The 23,163-nt window shown below is 35.9% G+C and overlaps 1 protein-coding gene across 1 annotated transcript in view; it reads right to left on the bottom strand.

Annotated features, from left to right (window-relative positions):
* Positions 1–19,321: 19,321 nt before the first annotated feature.
* LOC122804006 (solute carrier family 15 member 2-like) overlaps positions 19,322–23,163 on the bottom strand; it is a 748,008-nt gene continuing 744,166 nt past the window's right edge. Inside the window, exon 22 of the mRNA XM_044073688.1 lies at positions 19,322–19,916. Within this exon, the coding sequence (XP_043929623.1) occupies positions 19,698–19,916 (219 nt within the window). The 3' untranslated portion in view covers positions 19,322–19,697. The remainder of the gene's footprint in view (positions 19,917–23,163) is intronic.

The raw sequence follows: 23,163 nt of genomic DNA, 5'->3' as shown, positions 1-23,163 counted from the left end.
GTTTGTGTAGGAAACACTGGGCTCAACTCAAATTTAAACGTTGTTGCTGGTAACAAGAACATGGGTGCTGTTAACAACAGCTGAGATTTTGAACAGACACCCAGACTTTTAAAAGATATGGGAGTTAGATGTGGAACTAATGCTCTGGATGGAATAAATGGAGGTTTGAGAGAAACCATACAACCAGGGCAGGAACAGTATGCTTCTTCTAACAAATGGAATTCTAATGGACTCATTTTTAATGAGTGGCTACAGGTTTGTTATTCTAAAAACTTTAAAGATAAAACGATTAAACCTGGGCCCATTACTGAGTCATATCAATGTAAATTGGTACATTTTGAAAAGTTATTGTTGAAATTTAAAATGTTAGATATTGAGAATGCTTATTTAAATAAATGTGTTTTGGAAAGAATCGTGCTAAAGGGACACAGAATTTATAAATATCCAAATAATGTAGTCCCAGGCAGTGACTTCCATAAAGATTTAATAGATATTTTTAACAGATGCGGGCTTGAGGTTTTGAAGAGTATGATTAAGGAAAACAACAGAGTTAAAGATGATATTTTGAAAGAAATTGAAATGCTTAATGATTGTATTAAAGATGACTTGATTTTCACTATTCCAAGTGAAAAAGAAAAAATATGATAACATTAGACAGGATATAGACAGGCAATGTAATGAACTTATTAAATGAAAAATTAAGAAAATGGATAGAGACTTGAAGGATTATAAGAATGATGTTAGTTACCCTGTACCTAAATATAGTCCTAGATTTTGGGAGAACAGGGGAAATACAAACAATGGGGCCTTTAATTTAGACAAGAATGTTGTTGATGGAGAATATGTTCCTGTTTTGGATGATTATTCATAATACCCACCCCTCCGTAGATCTGAGAGACTCAGGAACAGGGGGGAGCAACAACAGCAGTACCCACAGCATGCACATTTTTGGGGAGGAATGAGAAGGGGACGGGAGATATTAATCAAGAATTATGCTAACCACCCTGATTTAGAGGTTGACCTTATTAAACAGGATTCTGATAACCCGTTTAAATTTACAAGAGATAACTTTAGTATTTATAATTTTAGTGATATAGTTTTAGTTAAAGAACATTTTAGGCATTTGTCAAAAGGAATTAAATATATCCCTATTAAAAAAGGTGATTTAACTAAAACATTATTAGATGTGAAAATGTTTATGAGGCAAATTAATTTATAGGTGTTTTTTTAAACAAGGCAAAACACTGGATTCCTCTAATGTTATGAGGAAAAGTACATTCAACCCACCCCTCCACCCCCAGATTAAGAATTTGAAGATTTTTGTGGAGAATTAAATCAGGCAGACCTTTAACAAAGTAAGATACAAAAGTAATTTAAATGAAGGGGAGAATAAAGCATTACTTGAATTGAAAAACAATAGTAATGTAAGGGTGATGAAACCTGACAAGGGTAGGGGGATTGTTTTAATGGATGTATTTCAATATGATGCTAAGATGAATTCAATTTTAAGGGACACTGACAAGTACTCATGTGTTTCCAAAAATGAGATTAATATCTCATATAGAAGATTAGATTTGATTTTGGAGGATCTATTGGTTGGTGGGTTGATAGACCAAAAACACTAAATTGGTTAAAAGTTGACAAACCCAGAATTCCAGCCATCTTTGGGATCCCCAAAACACATAAAGTTGGTAAATATATTGATACAAAACGTAAGGCGCTCTGGTTAAAGAGACAAAATATTTTAAGAGACTGGGACTTCTCAAGAAGCCTTAAACAGGAACTTTACAAGGAAAATATTAATTTCTTAACCATACATGTTGTGGATTTATTTTCCAGTATTCCTTATGATGAGGGTTTAAGCTTTTTGGAAGAAATTATTTATAAGGATAATATTTTGACACATAATGAATGTACACTAATTTTACAATTATTAGATATGTTTTTAAAGTATAACTATATCTATTATAAAGGAGAATTTGTTCATCAAATAAAAGGGGTGGCAATGGGGGCAATGTGTGCACCATGTTATGCAAACTTGGTTTTAGCCTATTGGGAAGAGAAATTTGTTATAGGTTTGGTTTATAGTCACTGTTGGAATATGTACAAAACATTCCTGGATGACATATGCATTTTATGGTTGGCAACAGAAGAAGAAGTTTTGACCTTCATGAATTATTTAAATAACACTGCGAGTTTTTTTAAATTTACTTATAGGTTTAGTAGTGATAGATTAGAGTACTTGGACATTGAAGTATATAAAAAAAATGAAGGATTTAATTCAAAAGTTTATAGGAAAAGTACTTATTGTAATTCTTATCTACACTACAATATTTCACATCCTATACACTACAAAATATAGTAAAAGGGCACTATATTAGATCCAGTAGGATGACCTCTAATGAAGAAGACTTTACCAAAGAGATCAAAATATTCAAGGGGATGTTCATGAACATAAATTATCCGGAGAAATTACTCCAATTGGTCGAAAAAGAGGAAATAGAAGGAAGAAAAGGAAAATTCTATCCCATCCTTGAGGTTGATAGTGTTTTAACAGCTGCACCCAAGGTGATAAAAGATGAAAAGTTTGATAGAGCTTTAGTATTGGAGTATAATGCCAGTTCTAGAGGTGTCAGAGATATCCTAGAAAGAGAATAGAATAGGTTTTTAGCTCTTACAGACTTAGATATGATATCTAAAGAGCAGTTAAAAGTGGTGCACAAGAATGCTAGTTGTTTGAAAAACCTTTTAGAAGGTGATTATGAAGGAAGAAAGGGGTTTAGTAAAAAGAGGCATGGAACCTACAAATGTGGTAGGTGTGCACAATGTGCATACATTATGAACAGAGACAGTGTCTCTTTATTAAACAGAAATACAGTATTAAAAAGCAATGAGATTAGTAATTGTGATTCAAGTGGTGTGGTATACCTGGCTATGTGCCAGGTATGCCAAGCATTCTATATAGGTAAAACAGAACGTAAACTAAAGAGAAGGATATATGAACATAATTACGATATACAGAATGGTAAAGAAACAAATGCATTATTTAGACATAAACAACAGTGTCCCAAAGCTAATTTCCTTTTCGATGTAATTGAAAACATAAATATTGATGGGCGAAGCGGCCTATGGGAGGAAAAGATCGAGTATAGAGAACTTTGGTGGCAAATAACATTGCAGGCAAATAAATGGCCAGGTTTGAATGAATATATTTCTATTGCCCCAGTTCTTAAATTAAGAGCAGCTAAATTATGAGATTTTATTGAAAATTTCATTATATTCCCCCCTTGGCCCCTATAGTCATAATCAATATATTAATTTATTTTTCTGTATAATGCTGTTTGCACACAGCAAGATGTTCTCCCGTTCGATTCTCGACTGGAGTGCAGGGAGTGCCTTCTGTGTGGAGTCTGCATATCCTCCCCACGGTTGGGTAGGCATTCGAAAGACATGCATAAATGGGCATGCCTTCGTTGAAGGTTGAACGTCGAGCTGGCACCTCGGTGTTCATGAAAATCTACTGCCAATCATTAGCGGACCGGAGTTCTGCTGTGGCGACCCCTAACCGGGAAAAGCCGAAAGACAACAACTCAGTTTTTTATATATTATATTCTATATTTTGCAATTGTATTTTAATTTTGTCTTGTTATAAATAATCTGAAATCCTTTGATTTAAAATGTGGGTAATATGTTTATACTATTATATTACCTAATATGAGTATTTTAAGGAAACAGAATATGTGTTTTTACTTTTTAAATGTTCATGTTATTCTTAAATGATTTTCTTCAAGTGCAATTCATCACACTGCCCAGTAGATGGAGTCAATAAATAAGAAATGGTTGGACTCATGAAAAAATTAATTGAAATAGGAACCTGTAATTTTTAATATATGTGAACAAGTTTTAAGTTTATTTAGAGTTTTAGTATTTTGTACAATGTATATATATCTAAATATTTAACATTTTATTGAGATTTACATATATTTTTATGAACGTTTTAATGAACTGTTTTTAATGAATGTTTTTTGTAACATTTGAAAGGGGTTTAATGTTTTTTATTGGTTGACTAATTAAATGATGTCCACAGGGATTTGATTTATAAGTCCATTGATTTACAATGAGCCCACATCTGATGAAGTAATATGTAAATGAAAACGTAACTTGGAGCATTTATATGTGCTGACTTGTGTTGGAAGCGGAAACTGTTTCAAAACTATCATTAAAATTTCTCGCCTGATCCTCCTCTGTGGCTTTATTGTTTCACCTACTGCATCATTTTCTTGGACAGAAATATGTTAATAAAGTGCGTAGTACCAAGGGGCTTAAGGATTAAATGTGTGCCGACATATGGCAATTTATATCCTGATTTATTAGGTAAGTGACAAGCTATTAACTTGGACACTAGCTTTCGCTACATTAAACTTTTGAGTATTTCCAGCCCCTTGAGGAAGAGACTGCCAGTTTTACTGAACATTAGCAGACTGAGTTAAAAAGTTCTACTTCATCAGAAGCATTCCTTACCAAAATTGAAGAATTGCAGAAAACATTGTTGAACTATGACAGTAAATTAAAAAGTATAAAAATCAGGAAGTTAGCAAGAGATTACAAAGATTTTAGGAATGGAGAAATGGGGTATATATTTTACAATTTGGGAACAAAGATGTAAGTAGAATTCAAAGGGAACAATCACTAGAAGAAATAAAGCAAACGTGTATATTCTGGTGAACATATAAATTATCATTCAGAAAAAAAGGCGTGTTTGACAAATTCACTACTGATGGGAAAATAGCATTCTTAGCAAGTGGATTTATGTTGCCAGCAGTATTTGAAAAGGGATTATTACAGATATGTTTTCATTTATATCAGGTTCTAGATTAAACCCAGTAAAAAGAGGAGCTTTGCATATAAATAAAGTAGTAGGAGGTTTAGAGTTAATTAACCCAGTGGTGTACACTGCTTCATTAAATTTGTACAAAGTGTTAAAGTGGATAAATGAAAAAGATGAGAGATTAGTAGTAAAACTATATAAATATAATAAAATTTGTGGTAGGACAAAAAAGAGAAAAAGTGTATAAATGAAAAAAATTATTTTGTGGAAAATAAAAATTGACATAAAAAGGTAGAAAAGTATGGTATAAGAATGTAATGATAAAATATAAAACCATGGGATAATCTAACAGATGAAAAAATTAAAGCTATAAAAATAAGAAGCAAATGTTGTAATCAGAAAGTAGAAAGTCACGATTTTTTGTGGAGACTGGTAATAGATATATTGCCAGTAAAAGGAAATATGCCATATAAAAAGGAAAGTGATAGAATACATTTGCATTGTCAAGAAGAAACTATGGAACATGTGTTTTTGAAATGTAAAAGAGTAAAATGTTATGGGAAAAACTATGTAAAGAAATTTTTTAAGATATAAAAGAAGTGGATTCAATAAACATGGATTTGATTGAATATGGACATTATAAGAATAGAAGTAAAGAATATGTTAAAGAATGGATACAAAGTTATTTTATGCTACATGGGTTATATGGAATGAAATAATGAAATGTTTTAATGGTAAATGGATTTTAGCAAAAATATTAAGTAACATCAGATGGTGATTATAAAAAAAGGAGTGGGGGTGTAATAAGGATGAAAATTTAGCATGATTGTACAAGAAATTATGAATATGTGTTTGTACATATATAAATATTTGTAAATATGTAAATATTTTGCAAATAAGAGTTATTTTTGTATTTAAATAAAGGACCCCTACTCTTTGGAGCTGCTAGATAGTGTCGAAGGGCTCCTACAGCTACAAGGAAGATGCCTAAGGGAAGCAGCAGTAAAATGGAGGAGGAATGACAAGCTATGGAGAGTTTGGAGAAAAATTTGTTCAGTATGGAACATCAAAATATAAGAAAAGATTCTTGTGTGCTGGATGATACAAATGAACAGTTTTTAGCTGCCTCATTGGAGAAGGAATTAAGCGAGTCTGTTGAAGTGGTGCAGCTACTGGAAGTGGCATCTGAAGGGTTTGCAGATGATGTTCTGTTAAAAATAATTGAGCAGGATGATCTGGGTTGTTGTTGTGTCTTTCGGCTTATCCCAGTTAGGGGTCGCCACAGCGGAACTCCGGTCCGCTAATGTTTGGTAGTGGATTTTTACATGCGGAGTTACCAGCCCTGATGCACAACCTTCAATGAAGGCATGCCTATTCATGCATGCCTCCACACAGAAGACGCTCTAGCTGAGAATCGAATGGGACAGCGTCTTGCTGTGAAGTGACAACGCTACCGCAGCACCACTACCGCTGGTAGCAGGATGATCTGGGTAACAGTTCTAATGTTTCATGTGGTAAGATGGCAGATAACTTTTTCGGAAGTGCTAAGGATGGTAATGTGGAGAAGGAACCAGGTGATGTGGCAGATGAGAATGCTGCAGTTTAAACATCTCATTCAGTGACAGAAAGTAAAAGAGGAAAGCAGCGACAAACTGAGAAGCTATCTGGTTTTGTAGCAACAGATAATGCAGTAATCAAAACATATGCAGGAGTGATAGCAGGCAAAAAAAGAAGTCCAGCAACAAACTGTTAAGTAAAACTATTTTTAAAAAGAACAGAAGACACTGTGATTGACAAATTTTATGTCTGGGGCAATTTGGTAACTCTTCTGGGTTTTAAATTTTAGAAAATGTGGTCTTTTATACATACTGTGGCAGAGAATTGTTGTGACTTGAAACTGAGAGACTGATGATGGAATTTCTGGAACTGTGTAACAAAGATGAGTTTTATCTATGGCCCATGCAAAATCCAAAACATCTGTCATCAGAAATTGGGCATGATTTGGCAGGAATAACAGCCTCTCTTCCTGCACATTTCATTCATTCAACACACAAACTCTCTCTGAATGTAGGGCAAAATTAACAAACAGTTTTATTCCAGGAGTTGCACATTTTGACTCCAAGAGCCCTCAGGAACCAGGGAGTTCCACATCTGTATCCTCATTTGTAGATCCATAAGAATGAGCAAAGCCACATATCCCAAAGTCTTCATGAAGTCTCTGGTCATCATGCAGTCCCTACCGGCCTGCAAATAGAAGTAGTAGGCCAAGGAAAGAAACTGAAAAAAAAAACAAACATGTTGGAGGTAGTTTGTGGTAAGAGGTTCTCCGGGATTTGGTGTTGTGTTTGAGTGTGCAGCTGGCATTTTTATTTTGTTATATATTTGTTAACTGGGTAAGCCCACTGGACACAAGTGTCCCTCTTCTTGGGTGATCTTAGAGCTCTGTCTGGTTCAGTGACTTAATCAGTCATACAGCAGTCAAAAGGAGGTGGAAGGAAACAAATCCTGCTCTGTCAGATACAGGACGCAGCTCATTAGCAACTCATAGCTTTAATTCTCTGCACTAACTCCCAGACCAAGTATGTACACATGTGGACCACCTTTAGTCTGAGGAAAGTTACCACTGAGGCCAGGGAGTTCCTGAATATTCTCGACACACTAGACAGCTCAAAGGGTAAGGAATTGGTAAGGCTGGGGTCTCATCCTGAATCTTAGAAGTTTCTTGTGAACCATGTGAATGACTATGTACAAATAAGGATCTATCACATTCAACATGACTTGGAAGGCTTAAGAAAAGAGTAGCAGGAACAGTAACTGCAGTCTAGGCATCTTGGATTTTGGTGCACATAGGAAGATGCGGAGCCTGAAGAGGGCCATGACCAATCTACAAAGACTGCCTCTTTTGGGAGCTAGAACAAGGTGGGAGTAGACACATATTCCCACTTTGGCAACCATTCTGTTGCTTCCAGTAAAGGAAATACTAAAAGAGGGTAAGGTCAGGTGTAGCTGTTCTTCTGATAATGTGGGAAAGAACTGAACTCTGTTCTATACCTTTCCTTTATATTGCTGAATAACCAGTTGCCAAAAATTATCTTCCCCCATATCTTTATGAAATGGCTGTCTCCCACTCACTCAATCACACTGTGAGGGTTGGGGGTCGGGGGAAGGAGGAGGAAATAAATCTGAATGCAAAGAGGAGGGTTAAAGCACTTTCAGCCTGCCTCCCATTTTTTTGCTAGCTCTAACCCTGCCATGTCTGCTTCTCATGAGATCTCTTATCCTTTGTCTGTCAATCTTTGGGCTGGTGCTTAAAGAAAGGGCCAGGCTCATACTGGTAATTTTGTTTTACTGCAGAATTTGATGATGAAAAACTGCTTCATTGTCTGCATAGCAATATTTTTCTATTTTCTTGAATATATCATGTAAAGGTTCACAAATTCAAAAGCTGTCCCTGGAAACTGGTCAAATTTACTTTCATTGAACATGAATCCATCAAAAAGAACTGTGCCAAATCAATAGTTACCAAACCTCACAGGTAATTTTTTGCAGGCGCCAAGCATGCTGCACCTGCCATGTGAAGGGACATCCCCTGTGAACTTACAGAAACCTACACTGAGGGGTCACAACAGTGAAAAAAAAAGAAAACTCTAGTGCTGCTGAAAGTTGATTAGTGCTTTTCCTCCCAGGAGGTGATTCCCAGTGGGAGTGCGTGTGTACCAGGGTTCACCTCTGAGCCCACTGCTGTTCATACTGGTGCTGGACTACATAAGCAAACAGCTTTGAGAGGGCAGATCAAAAAATTTGCTATATGCAGGCAATGTGGCATTGCGGGCAGACTATGATTAAGAACTTCAGCAAAGGATAGGGGAATGGAATGCAAAACTGAAGGTACATGGGGTGAAAAATAAGTACAGATAAGACAGTGGTAATGGCAGCAAATTGCAAAAATCAGAATAAGCTGAGAAATGAGAAGGGAAGTTAGTGGAACAGGTTAATAGTTTCAAGTATCTGAGAGAGGTGGTTGAGGAGACTGGAAGTCTGAATGAAGAGATCAAAGCTAAAATCAGAGGGTCAAGAGTCAACTGGCATAGAGTGTCAGGTGTAGTGTATGACAGAAGAATCCCAAAGAAGCTGAAAAGTAAAGTGTACAAAAAGTGGTGCAACCAGTACTACTGTATGGTACAGAAACCTGGACAAAAGGTAGAGTAGATGAGAAAGCCAGAGGTGCTGGAAATGAAGTGCCTGAGAAGGGTAGTAGGATGCACAGTATGGTACAGATGAGGAAATGAGGACATAAGAGCAGAAGCCAAAGTAGTTCCCATTGCAGAAAAGATCAAAGATAACAGATTATGGTGGTTTGGGCACATATGCAGAAAAGTGAATCTGGTGAAGAAGATTTGGGACAGACAGGAAGAAGGAAAGAAGAAATGAGTGCGTCCAGCAAACAGCTGGATGGATTGTCTGAGAGATCTGTGACAGTCAGGTATGAGTGTCGAAGAAGGCAGGAGTGAGGCACCGAATCAAGAAAAATGGCAATGGTTAACATGACACCCCAACCCCATGTAGAAAATTGGGGAAAAAAGGGAGCTGATGATGATTTCCTCCAGTTATCAGCAATCACATAAATGGCTTATTTCTCCTTTAACATCTTCAGGTAACACCTAGACCTAAGTCAACCATGGTACCTGACAGCTGCCATTCTAGAGGCTATGTTCACTACATCATCACTATACGTAATCATTTATTTCCCAGCACTTTGAGAGAGATAAACAAATTTCAGGATCTGGGCCCTTAGTGATAAGTCTGGACTAGTATGATGAAATGTCTTGTTTGTGCTAGGATTTACATCATGGAACATAATAATGTGCATCTGTCAATGTATCACTATAAAGGCCAGGGTGTCTTAAGTATAAACTTTTTTCCAAACTCATTTAAGACTCTACTTTCTAATTTGTCAATATATTTAGGCATGGTACTAGCTTGCCAATGGATTGGTGGGTCTACTGCATCCTATAAAATCTATCCAATTTCTTGGGCATAGGGGGTTGGGAGTCTGGCTGTATAGAGATGTTGCTAGAAGGCAACCTCAAAGGCCTCAAACATAAAGGAACCACTGTAGGCTTAGACTACTTTAGACCTATGAAATCAAAGTATCTCCTTTTGCTATCAATCTAGTTCTTAATTTCCCACTTAAAATGCTCACTCAGTCTTATGTGGATGTCCCAAAAGAATGCATATACATCTGGAAAACTGGTGAAATGGAGTCCCCTTCATTGTATCATGCCTGAGGGGGAATATCATTTGAGAAGGAAAGGCTATGTTGTCATTTTCTTCCAACTGTGAGGAAGGACTTAATGCTGCCATCTGTGAGATATCTCTCTTTTTCTTGAACTGTATGGGGATGGGGCCAATATTGGTTACCCACTGCTTGCCACTGCTGAAAGAGTTCCTCAGCTAAGTGCTTCAGGTCTTCAATAAATAACAAGTGGAAACTTTTCTCCTGTGATGAGAGCACAACAGATGGTATGACTAGCTAAGGGAAGTGTGCACTTCATTATTTATTTATTTATTGACATTTGATTATTGGGGACAGTTCGACAGGGTAGGAGCCTATTTTCAGCAGAAGCCCGGGGAGAAAATGTATTACAAGACATTTTAAGAATAATAATTTTAGTCTTTAAAATAATACAAAAAACAAATACAGTTTAAATAATTATACCAAATTAGACATAATATGAAAACATTGATTAAGAATAAATACAAGTTTTATGACAATGATTAAATAGTTAGACAAATTTTAGCCAGCTTATAAAGAAATTAAAGGTAAGTATAATACAAAATTACAGTACAAAGTGAGAGAAAAGCAGGCTTATGGCATATTTAGAGAAAAAGCAACGGGAGAAAAATTGACAGGCATAAGGAAGAGAGTGAAGAAGGGACAGTAAGGAAATGTAAGGTATGAATAGGTACTTGTCCACTTTTAGGGATATAGTTTATTCTGGTGTTGAGCAAGAACAAAGCCAGCCTTTGGCTAGGACGTCTTTCAGAATGGTTTTAAAGGAAGGGAGGTAGGGTATTGACCTGATGGATACAGATAAGAAGTTCCAGGCCTTAGCAACGTGGTGAGTACACACAATACCCAGAGAATTTGACAGGTGATGATGTTGGGAAAATGCTTTTTGTACTTTTATGATCTACCATGCTTTGTTCCCCCTGTCGATCGCTCTCCCACTCCCAGTGAGTTTGTAGCAGAGAGATGGGGTCTTCCTCTTGAAAATACAAAAAAAACTGACTATAGTAGTCAGTTGCTTACAGACATTATAAGGTTTGGAGAGCAACCCAAAAACTATGAAAGGTAGAGGAGTGGGTAATTTTAAGCAGTGTTTAGGGAGTAAATAGAAGTACAATGTTGAAGGATGCCAGATTTTGCTAGACATGCTATAGTAGTCAGTTGGTTACAGACATTATGAAGTTTGGAGAACAACCTAACAATGTTGATAGGGGAGGCATGACAGGAAGAGAGGAGAGTAATTTTAGATTCACACTATTTAAGATGCCTGCCATGGGTTGATAAAACTATTGAAAGGAAGAAGAGAGATTCTGTATGATTGTGCAGGACATGAAGCTCTTAGATTCACAGGAGAGGTATGAAGCATGAGGAACAAAATGCACATCTAGCTGTGAGATGACATGTGAAAAAGGAAGCTTTGACAAATTAAATTTAGGTTAAAAGCTGCCTTTTCATGAACAATATTTTATTGTTCATTATTTAGATACAGTTATTGATTGGTGTATAACACTTCAAAAATAGGGGGGTTACAATAGTACATAGGGTGGTTATTATTATATGCATACTTAGTATTATGAATTTTAGTTTTGGTTTTCATATCACTAATTATTTATTGGTTAATAGGGCAGGTGTTATTCCATTTTTACATATTTTGGTATTTATTTATTTAGACATAGAATGAGTACATATATATTTCGTACTTGTGCCATGTCTGGTTTCTAATATAATATATGTTTTTTAAATATGGGGGCATTTTTTATGAAATATAATTAATTTATACAATGTGTATATATTTTTATCTGGCAAAAAGGACAACGTTATGGGGGAGGTAATTGAACTTATTAATTCTGTCGTTAATGCATAGCATTATTTACTTTTTAATCATTGTTAGCTATATGGAATTAGTGTTCTGATTATGTAATTACTTCATTAATGGTGGTCCAATGAATGTTGATTTTGGAAGGAAGGGGAGGGGTTATTACTATTTAAGAATCAACATTTTTAATAACATTTAATCTGATGAAGGCTATATACTATGATGAAAGCACTACATTTGTGTTTCTATTCAAAAATATTAAGTTGTATTGAGCTCTAGGCTGCCATGATATGTGTTTTTAAAATGTGTAATTGGAAAAAATTAAAAAGTGCAAAAAGAAAAGGAAGAGGAAATGCATGATTTTAGATTTCAGAAGCTAGTGGAGGATAAGGCCTGGGTGACTGATATACAACATGTTAGTAAGATATTAAAATACATAGTTTCCAGTGTAGATAAATAAAAAATAAATCTGTACAGGTGGTATCAAATTCCAGTCTGAAAACAATGACAGTTGATAAGAATCTGAGATGTTTTGGGGTGTGGAAAGGAAAAAGTTGATTACTCGCACACGTAATGAAGTTTCAGTGTGAAACTGGGCTTTGTATCAGGTTAGAGAAGATGTAGGAGAAGGTATGTCACAAAATGGAGGAAGATAAATAGTATACTTTCCTTTACTCCAGCTTAGGAAAGCAATAACTCTAGCACAGTAGAGGGGAGTAGTCATGTTTACAGTCAAAAATACTAAGGAGATAGAAACTGGAAGCTCGTTTTTGTAGAGGATGTGGATATGTAAAGTAGCAAAGGTGGATAAAGTGCTACTTTGGCCAGTGTGAAAGGAGGAATGGGGAAGGATCTAGTTAAGAGAAACTGAGTGTAGGTCTGGAGGTTGGAAAGGAACAGTAAGTGGGGGAGGGGGGATATAGTGTAAGGAAAGTGAGAGGAGGTGTATGGCCAAAAAGGTAGGAAGCAGGAAAGTTGCCAGTATAAGTCACTCTGCACTTTGAATAGTTTTCAATTTAGGAAAAGCTGTAGGTTAGAATGACAATTTTGTAAAGCTGGACAAGTGCCATGACATTTCTAACTGGATAGTGGGAAACAGGGAAACAATATGATACCTGTAATAAAATTCAGACATAAAGGAAAATATTGATTGTAATGTTAGAGCTACAGTTGTATTCACAACTTATAGGAGTCTACTGCAGGCTGACATTTGCCCAACTGGCCTGACTGCTCAATCTCTATGTATGTTAGGGCAGAGGTCAATATCCACTATATGTGAAGATGCACTTAAGCATTCTGGATAAAAGAAGCACTGGTCCATACCATCTTCATTTTTTTAACAGCAAACAGGTAGACATCTCATTGTATAAGTCCATGCATCATTGTTTATTTCTGTCTACACTCACAACTCCTATTGAGATTCTATAGAAGGGAAGTGTCTCATTGCAGAAAGTTCATACCATTTTTGTTCTTACTGGTTATTGTTATAAAACTGGGTAGTAGTTTGCCAGAAAGGTTTGTTGGGAAACTGTTGCAGTTCCTAAGTGATGCTTCATGTAGATCTGAAGAGCTTTGGTGAATGATGCCACTAAAACCCATATAAAGATTCTCATTCTAAGTGCCTCTTTGTTTTGAAGACTCTTAACTGTCAGTAGACTGCCACATCTGTGCAGGATTACTAGGAAAAATACATAGAAGACAATCTATACTTAGAGTGCAGCTGACCTAGAAGTAATTAGATATACTGCAGGCATCTGAGTTTTATCGCTCTTTACAGAAAAAGTCTCCCCTGCTAGGAAAGCTTATAAGAAGTACTTACATAAGGAGTTTGAGGGAAAGAGGATCCTCAAGAAATGCACCATGGAAAAAAGAATTACCCTAATTACATTCAAAAGCCTGGGGATGCCTCAACCATAAGAAGTTGAAGTAGAGAAGACTCAAGAATGACAACACGTAAAAGATAATTATCATGTGTGCAAAGGTCCAGGGTCACTTAATTCAGTGATCCCTTTTAGGAGTGCTTGATATACCTAGTGACTTCCTCTGTCTGACCCCTTTGGAAGCAGAGATGCGGGTAGCTGCTAGCATGTCTTGCTTGGTCAAGTACCACATAGAAAGTATGTCACCTTCACCTTTCATTTCGACATCAGACCTCCATCCTCAAAGTTGTTGGATTGCTTTCCAGACCTTATGTCTATAACCAACTGACTACTATAGCATGTCTCGCAAGATCTGGCATCCTTCAACCCTCTACTTCTATTTGCTCCCCCAAAACATTGCTTAATGATGGCCACCCCTCTATATTTCCAAACAGCTCTGCCAAAGATCTTCTGCATTTCTACAACTTTTTTTCTATAGGAGAATCAGTAGATGGTACAGTTGGTATAATGTCAGGGAAGTAATCATAACTTGAATTACCTCCATCTTCCCCACATTTGCAGCCTTGGTGGTGTGCCTGACTAGAAAGGCCCCTTCACCCACCATAGTAATCCTTTACAATTCTTTGTCCTAATCTGTTTCATAGCAGATAGCAGAACCTTACTGGTCTGTGTTCATCAGCTGTGTGATAAACCTCTCTAGCTAAGCTGTTAGCATTCTCACCAGGAGTTCTGCATCTACACTGCACAAAGAGATAGCTTAAAAGTTAGCCTGGTCTCCTGAACCCCCTAAAATTTTTGTAACATTATTATATGGATTCTCTCTAAACTGTGGCAAATTATTTTCTGCAATTACCTCCTAAAATCTATTTTCCTCTGTATACTTTTGCTCCTGCATGCCTAGTGACCAACAGAACCACTCCCCATGCTGTTTATCACCAATCTGTCTCTGTAATGGGGTGAAGATTTATTTACTGAAGCCCAGGTCAATGATTGCTTAGGAACTGAAGCAAGATGATCAAAACTGCATCATTCAATGGAAATAAAGTTTGACCAAAAACACAAACAAAAGCTGCTGAAAGAACATCTTTTGCAGGGGTGACCACTTTCCCTGCATCCTTCACACCCCTCTTACATACACTAATGTTATGGCATATAACCATGGAGAAAGGACAGTAAACTGGAATTAAACACATACTACATTTAATATCAGTTTCATACAAAAATCTTTAAACATACAGCATCTATGAAAACTGCCATTTGATTTAATAGCCAGCACAGAAAGGACTTTGATAAACAATCTTCATGACTACAAACTCCCAAGGGGTGAAAGTACAGTTGTGGGAAAACAGTTATTCAGGTAGCAGTCAGAGAACTTTTATCATCAGTATCAGCTATCAACTACCACCAAAGATGGCAGTCAGATACATAGATAATTCTTTGAGGCCAAGATTAGCAAGGTGTTCAGAAGTGTTAGTAAGTGGACCAAGAAAATTAACAATGAAGTCCCAAGATTGATTAGATTCTTGAGCGTTGAGCATTAGAAATTTTATTTTGGATATAAATTTGGTAATTAAGGTAGAAGGAGAGAGATAGACTATGGCTAGATGTATTTTGTCATTTTTAGTCAATGGAATCTTGATTAGCAGACTCTGAAGTACAGTTGTCATGACTGAGATTGTTATAGGATAAATATGAAATTTGAATAACAGAGGGTCCCAACTCCATGAGTATTCACAATCCACACTCACTAAGGCCATCCTTTTCAATCAAATATCATCAAATTTTTTAATTAGGGCTGTCTTGAGTACATGAAAACTTGAAATTTAATGGAATTTGGTGTTTCGGATCACTGCAGGCCAGAACACTGCTTCATTACAAGTTGCGTTTTTGTTTTGTATTGTTTACAATTACTATTTAAAAACTCTCAAGTTTGCTTTATTCATTATCCATACTTAAAACATGTTCTAATTTTGCTTATACATAGATATACTAAAAATAATAATGGAATCTTGGTAACAAAGCAGAGTATTTATATGTAAGTATTGGTCTCATGTCACTAGTCTCACTCATATTTGTATGCAGTTAAAAAGCTGTCTGTTAAAACATCACAAATGCCAATGTTTTGCTGAAACAGTTTAACAAGAGTCTATCTGCGTGTTACAGCTTGCACTAATAACTTGTTTTACACAGCAAGGTACAGAAATACTATTTAATGTATAAATAATACAACTTGAACACTGCATAATTTTATTACAATTTTTTTTCTTTCCCATTATTATATCTGCTTGTCAGACACAATTTTTGCTATGTATATAACTACTTGCTTTATTAATGTATGCCTGTGTATATAATTAATTGCTTTACTCTGTGTATGCCTAACATTTAATGTATCTAATGTATGCGTATGTCTTTATTACTGTTGCCCTTTGGCTTAAATAATGCCTGAAAAATGTCCTTGGATCATCCCACCTACCTGGTTATCAAAATGAATGAATGAATAAGTAGATAAATACATTCACTCACTGATTTTTTTAATACCACAAAAAGCATTGCGCCTTGCATTTATACACAAGCTAAGGGCAATGTAACACACTAATTAACCTGTCAGTGTGACTGCAACATGGGAAGAAAATGGAGGCCACAAGAGAAGTCTATGTGAACACATGCAAACTTTGCATAGAAAGTGCCCATAGATAGAATTAGGCCAGAGGTCTGAGTATCATAATGTAGCAGTAATAACCATAGCACCTCCATTTTGAAGGATTACCAACCAACACAATTCACTGCTGGACTTAGCATTTTGTAAAATAAATATATAGATAAATATATCATTTAATAAACTTCTTGAAATTCATGACTGAAATGTAAAATGAACATAAAATCCACAGTTAGAATCCTATATAAAATTTTAATTTAATACTTCACATTAAAATACATCAAACATTTACAATTTATTGCCACAATATTTATCAACTGTACATCAAACAACCTTTAATGTCCTTTATAACAGCACTGACAGCTTTAGATATATTGCCCATAAAAATAACACATTTCACAGTTTGCAATCCCTTTCTCAAAAATGCTACACAAACTGAAACTTATCTAGTGATATTTTTCTTCTGTTAGGTTTAAATCTTTAATCTCCGATTGTTTCACTACTGTAATCACAAATTACAATGCTTGAAGAGGATGGGACCTATGCCATATGTTCATTAGGAGCAGATAAATTGACAGAAACATAATTTTTAACTCTTGATCTAAGCAAAATAATCAGGGCTACATTCTACAAATAGAAACCGTCACGTCCACCGACCTCAGCCTAGCACTGTGTATTAATTCCAAAGATGGAACAATTCAATATTTGTAATTTACAAAAATTAGACATTAATGGGTTTTCTTTCTAATTTTTAATTTAGCAAAGAGATGTAACATCTGTTTAAATGTATATGGCTCATTTATCATATGATATATAACTCAAATGGAAATTTATGAGAGGTAAAGAGTGCTTTTCATCTGTTAATTGCTGCATTTCAATCTAATATAATAGCTGCACATGTCATGTTTGAAGAGGTACATGAAAATTCAGTTATTTCCAGTTGTTGTGACCATTTACATGCACCACATAATACTCTTATTCTTGTTTGTTGTTCTTCAGAATAAAACCTCAAAACTGTGTAAACTCTGATAAACCAAGCACAGTGACAGGCGGTAAAATCCTATAAATTTATAAACGTAAGAATTTAAAAACTTCCTCCAACGGCAGTATGTCAAAATGTGGCACCTGCACAGTATGCCAGTACATAAGTTGTGGTGATGAAATTTAATTTGGCAATAAAAAAATTAAAATTACAGGTCATTTCTATTGTTATTCTTGTAGGCATTGTATATGCAGTTGTACGCACCTGTTGTATAGCCTACGATATAGGAAAATCTGAACTCAAATTGAAATAACGCATATACAAGCATGTATGCATTTCAAAAGCTAAGTCAACTAATGCCTTATTTAAACACATTGCCAAGAATGAAGGGCATAATTTTTGATTTGCCATCCTTGAAGGAGTGGAGAAAAATCCAAGAGGGGGTCCATGGTCCATCACCCTGGATCAGTGCGAATTATGATGGCAAATATTTCTCAATGCCACCCTACCTCCAAGATTGAATATTATCTCCAATACTAGCCTTCTCAAAATGAAGGCATATGAAAAATAATTTATGCATTTAACATCCTTTGCAGTCATTACCATTTACATATAAAAATATTGTATTCTTAAAAATTGTAAGCCCAGTGTTCATTCAATAAAATTTAATTTAATATGTGCATATATTCATTTTTTTTTCTATAAGTTAAAAGGTATCTTCATATAAAAGGCATTCAGATACATTACTTGCATGTTACTATTGTAGGGTTTTAATGTATTTTTTTGTATCAATATATGCACTGCATGTTTCTTTAAATTCTCTTGGATTCAAGTTCAAAATTTATGTGTGACATAGCTACATTGTATTTAAAGAAGTCACATGACATTGCAGTTTTATGTGAGAAATCTCAATTGTTTGGGATGAACGCGCTTAACCCTTTTTATATCAAGTTGGATATTTTTAAGTTTTTAAATTCTTACGTTTAATAAATTTATAGGATTTTAGTGCCTGTCGCTATGCTTAGTTTATCTTGTTCAGAAAAGTTTGGGAAGATGATGGAAAACTTAAATGATCAATGATAAGAGGATAATACTGTGGTAAAGAAAAAATTACAGGTTATTTCCTGCAAATGGTACATTTCAAACATTTGTTAACCAGGATGAATGAACAAATACACTGAAGATTTTCTTTCCATGACCTGAACATCAAGGCCAATGGTATATTCAAGTATATTGTTCAGAAAATAAAAGTGGCCAACTCAGACATCTTTTTTTAAAGGCTAGAAGAATCCTTAAGTACCAAGGATAAACTGCACACAGTTATGGAGAGAACATGCCAACCTCTCACAGAAAGTATGCAGAAATTGAGACAGAACCCTGATGTTATGAGTCAAAAGACCTAACTACTACACTGCAATATCATCATGCTATACCCATAAAGTAGGGCTTTCTCAAACATTTAAAACACCTGATAAGAAAAAGTAACCAGATGAATCCTGGGATTACCATTCAGCCAAGTTCTGGTACCTGTCCACCTTTAAAGATGTTAGTTTTACTGAATGTATTTCATAATGTTTTAGAACAAGTTACATAATGTCTGGCAGTTAGTGTAGAGAAGTAAGACTGTCTACATTAGCAAGCTGCTTCCTGTAGTCTAGAGTGTGATTTTTCTCAGCCTCCTTTGTCTGCTGTGCCGCTTAACCAGCTAGTGCTCTGGGAAATTGGACTAGGCTCCTCAATGGTCTCCTGGACCACATGCTTAACACCCTTCTATGAACATTTCTAAGTATGTATGGAATATGAATAGCTACAATAGTATGTGGATCTTCTTTGTTCCACAGCTAGGTATTTGAAGTGTAAAGCCTTGCATCCTAATACTGTTACCTCTATAAACCACATTCTGAGCTTTTGTATGGCACCTCTAGACATTCCTCCTCTGTTTAAATAGGCAATGCAAGTGACAGCATCAGATACCAGTTACTGGGCAATTTGGCTGAGTGACTGGTTATTCTGGAAGAAATTTTCCATAGATCACTAAAGGATACTTCATTTCTGGGAACAAAATACTAGAAGCATCAATAATGCATGTTTGAAAGTGCAATACCGCTCACAGGCAATACAAGTAAAGCAATCCAAATCACATAGGACACATAGCAGTGTGATCACACTGATAATTTTTAAGTAAAAATGATGAGCAACACTAGCTAAAAAGATTATTCTTCTAACAAAAATACTGTGCACAGATCTACAATTTGCTCTGCTTAACTAGCTCGTTCAGTATTACATTTTCATATAATGGTAATCCATTATGTTCCTTGAGCTCATCATCTGCTTTTTTCACTTTCTCATCTTCATCATCTGTTTTCAGTTCTGATGGATCCACATATCTGTAGAAATACCCCATAATGGCGAAGATGATGCTCACTACAAGAAGAAGAACAGCAAACAGAACAAACTCTGCCCACTGCAAAGGAAAATGGGAAGAAAGAACCAAAATTGTATTAATCATGCAATCCAGTCCTAAGGGCAATTCTCTAAAGTGTGCTGAAGACACCTCTGACATGATATTTGTTTACTTTATTTCTTCAAAATATAACTTCATATGGTAGAGCTAGCACAAATTTTCTAAAAAATCTATGAAGATGCTATACAAAAGTATGAAAAATGTATGCTTTTGAAACGAACATACTAGGGTATCATAGTCCTGTCCGTGACAGAGTCTGATTTCACTAACACCATTCTAATTCTGATTAGTTGTTATAATAACATACAGGTCAAACATATAGGAGAACAAATATGGTAACCAATGATGAGATACATAGACTTGCAAAGCTTCCAGTGTAGACAGATAGCAGCTTGGATTTAATGGACAAAGTGAAAAGTGTTATACACATGCACTTTGCAAGGGGATGCAAGAGCAATGTATGAACTTGGGGATAGGATTGTACTAGAGAAGGCAGAGCAGGAAAAATATGGGCACAATCGCTGCTAAATGGAGTGGTCATTAAAGTTGTGTTGTGAGTTACCAGAAGAATACATGGTAGCAGCAAGGCCAGAATCTAAGGAAAATAATGTCATCCTTCTGTTATATGAGACACTGGTAAGACCCTCACATGGAATAGTGCATACGATTCTGGAGACTTTACAGAGGAAAGGACATCAGTAAGTCAGTTAGGGTTAGACATATAACAATAGCAGGAGTGTAAATGAAGGCAATGTAGATGAAAAAGGGTTGATACAAGAGCCAGACTTCATTAGACTGGAGACAATAAGGGGAAGGTGGGGCATCATCTGAGTGTAGAGAATATTGAGATGTGTCTGTCTGGGGGTAAAACTATGAAGGGGATAAAACAGCATAAGTTGCAAATAAAAAGAACAAACTAATTTAAGAATACTCTATTTTATGGAACGTGTGGTTGCATGTAGAATACACTTCCAGAGAAGATGATGGTTAGTGAGTCAAATGAAGCTTTTAAAGCTGTCAACAAATATCGGGACTACTGATTGAGACAGAGAAGAAAAAGACAGAGGTAGGAAGATAGACAGACTTCTACCACAGATCTATGCAAACTATACATATTGTTTTCTTCTGCCAGTAGCAACATGCAGCATAGTTAGTTGCAAATTGTGTGAATGAAGTTGATCAATATAATGGGGAGGGAACACAGAGTTGAAGAAATGATGATGCTATTAGTGTTATGCAGTTAAAGTAAGGAATGGCGTGAAAAAAACTTATATGGACTCTGCCTTAATGGGGTGAGGTAATGGAAATACACATAGCAGCTTGAAAATAGAAGGTTCAAGACTAACTTAAGTGTTTCATGAGGTGAATGGTAGGGCCTTGGAATGGCCGAGATAGAGAAATGGAGAGTATGTCAAGAGTGGTCTTTAATGGAACTCGAAAGCGGAGAAACAGAATAGGAAAGTGTAGCTGCCCAGGGTATAGTTGCTTGAAATGAGCAGACACAAAGCATGATTTGTTCCCTCCTCTTGGCTTCTTCCTAGGTTTGTATATATATATATATATATATAAAAATATTCAGTCTACATCTTCATTATTGAACACACACAATGCAGCAGAATTAGTCTGTTGATGGTTTTATTTTAATAAGCGTCATACATGTTACAACTCTGAAGATAGGATGCTATTTGTTTTGAATCCCATATCTTATTTTTATGTATTTATTTAGGTGCCTGATCCTGGGCATCTTACATATAAAGACAATAAAAAAGCAGCATAGGAAAATGACAGTATAGATAGTTCAACATGATTGAAAAGGTAAAGAAACAAAAACTGTGTTAACTAAAATAGAGACCTGAAGCAGATTTAAAAAGGTTACACCAAGCAAATGGTGGGGAGGGACCTTCAGAAAAGGTAAAGAAACAAAACAAACTGTGTTAACTAAAATAGAGACCTGAAGCAGATTTAAAAAGGTTACACCAAGCAAATGGTGGGGAGGGACCTTCAGAAAAAAGACTTGAAACTGCATGTCGATATCAAGACAGGTAGTTTATTCCACAGTACCATTCATTTTTAGATTGGTAATGAAGTGCCTCCAAGAATTCTCAGAAAGATCTCAGTTGTAACCACCAGCGCTTCACATGATGCTCTATGAGGGCTCACTGTGAAATATGGCAGTAGGAGCTCTTTTAAATAGGCAGGACTCAAACTGTGTAGCACTCCAAATGTTAATACTAAGATCCTAGAACCTGGTTTGACAGTGACAGGTAGACACTACAGAACCTGCAGAATAGGTATAACATAGAGGCACAAGGCTCATAAGCCAGAAGCCTTGTCATGTAATTCTACACCTGCTTCAGTGATAATCAAGACAGGAGGGCACTAGCATACAAACTCATCATTTCTAACCCCAGAAATAGAATAAGGAGCCTTATCCAGGTGATACACAGAAGATGATAAGATATCTTGAAGACAGCAGACACCTGATTCCTAAGTATATGTCTCTAACGAACAATTGTTACTAGATTGTACATAGAAGAAATGAATTCCAATCTATTTTCCTCCTATAAAAATGAGAAAGGAAAAGAACATGCAGCATCTGGACATCTGCATGGACTAGCATCTCCTGCACCATCACTGAGTTAAGCTTTAGATGACATAACGTTGTCCACTAAAGGATGGAGATCCTCCAGTCTTCTACAGTAGGAAATGTGGCACAAGTTCCTAAAAAGGTAGAAGTATAGATAAATGTTATTAGCACAGCATTATCAGAGAATACCTCAGCCTTGGTGACCACATCATTGGCAGCACATACACCATAATCAGGAATGTGGCAGCCACATTAAACTTTAAAGGACACAACTTGTTCATGCTTAGCAACTAGAGGTAACAATACCACCAACCACTTACTGAGTGTGACACAAATGGTAAGAGGCAAATCATGGATCGGAGGTCAGGCCACACTGGGACTGAATGTTTTTAATCAGGATCTCATGGTCCAGTGTCAAATCAACCACTAGATCAAAGAGGACAAAGACTGAGTATAACCACTGACCTCTTTCCATAACATTCACTATGAACACAGAATCACCGGTTTGCCTTCATGGAAAACAAGACTGATAAGTGTCCATATGATGACAGAATATTACATACGCATAGGTTTGAGCTGTATAACTGTATACTCAAACTGTGTTTTCAGTCAAAAGTTAAATAAATAAAACAGCTTCCTGCATGTACATAGTGTAAGTAT

Source organism: Protopterus annectens, chromosome 6.part0, assembly GCF_019279795.1.
Source record: "Protopterus annectens isolate FY-2018-M chromosome 6.part0, PAN1.0, whole genome shotgun sequence".
In the NCBI taxonomy this organism is placed as follows: domain Eukaryota; kingdom Metazoa; phylum Chordata; order Ceratodontiformes; family Protopteridae; genus Protopterus; species Protopterus annectens.
The sequence above is the reverse complement of the archived record's forward strand: the minus strand, read 5'-3'. Positions and strand labels throughout refer to the sequence as shown.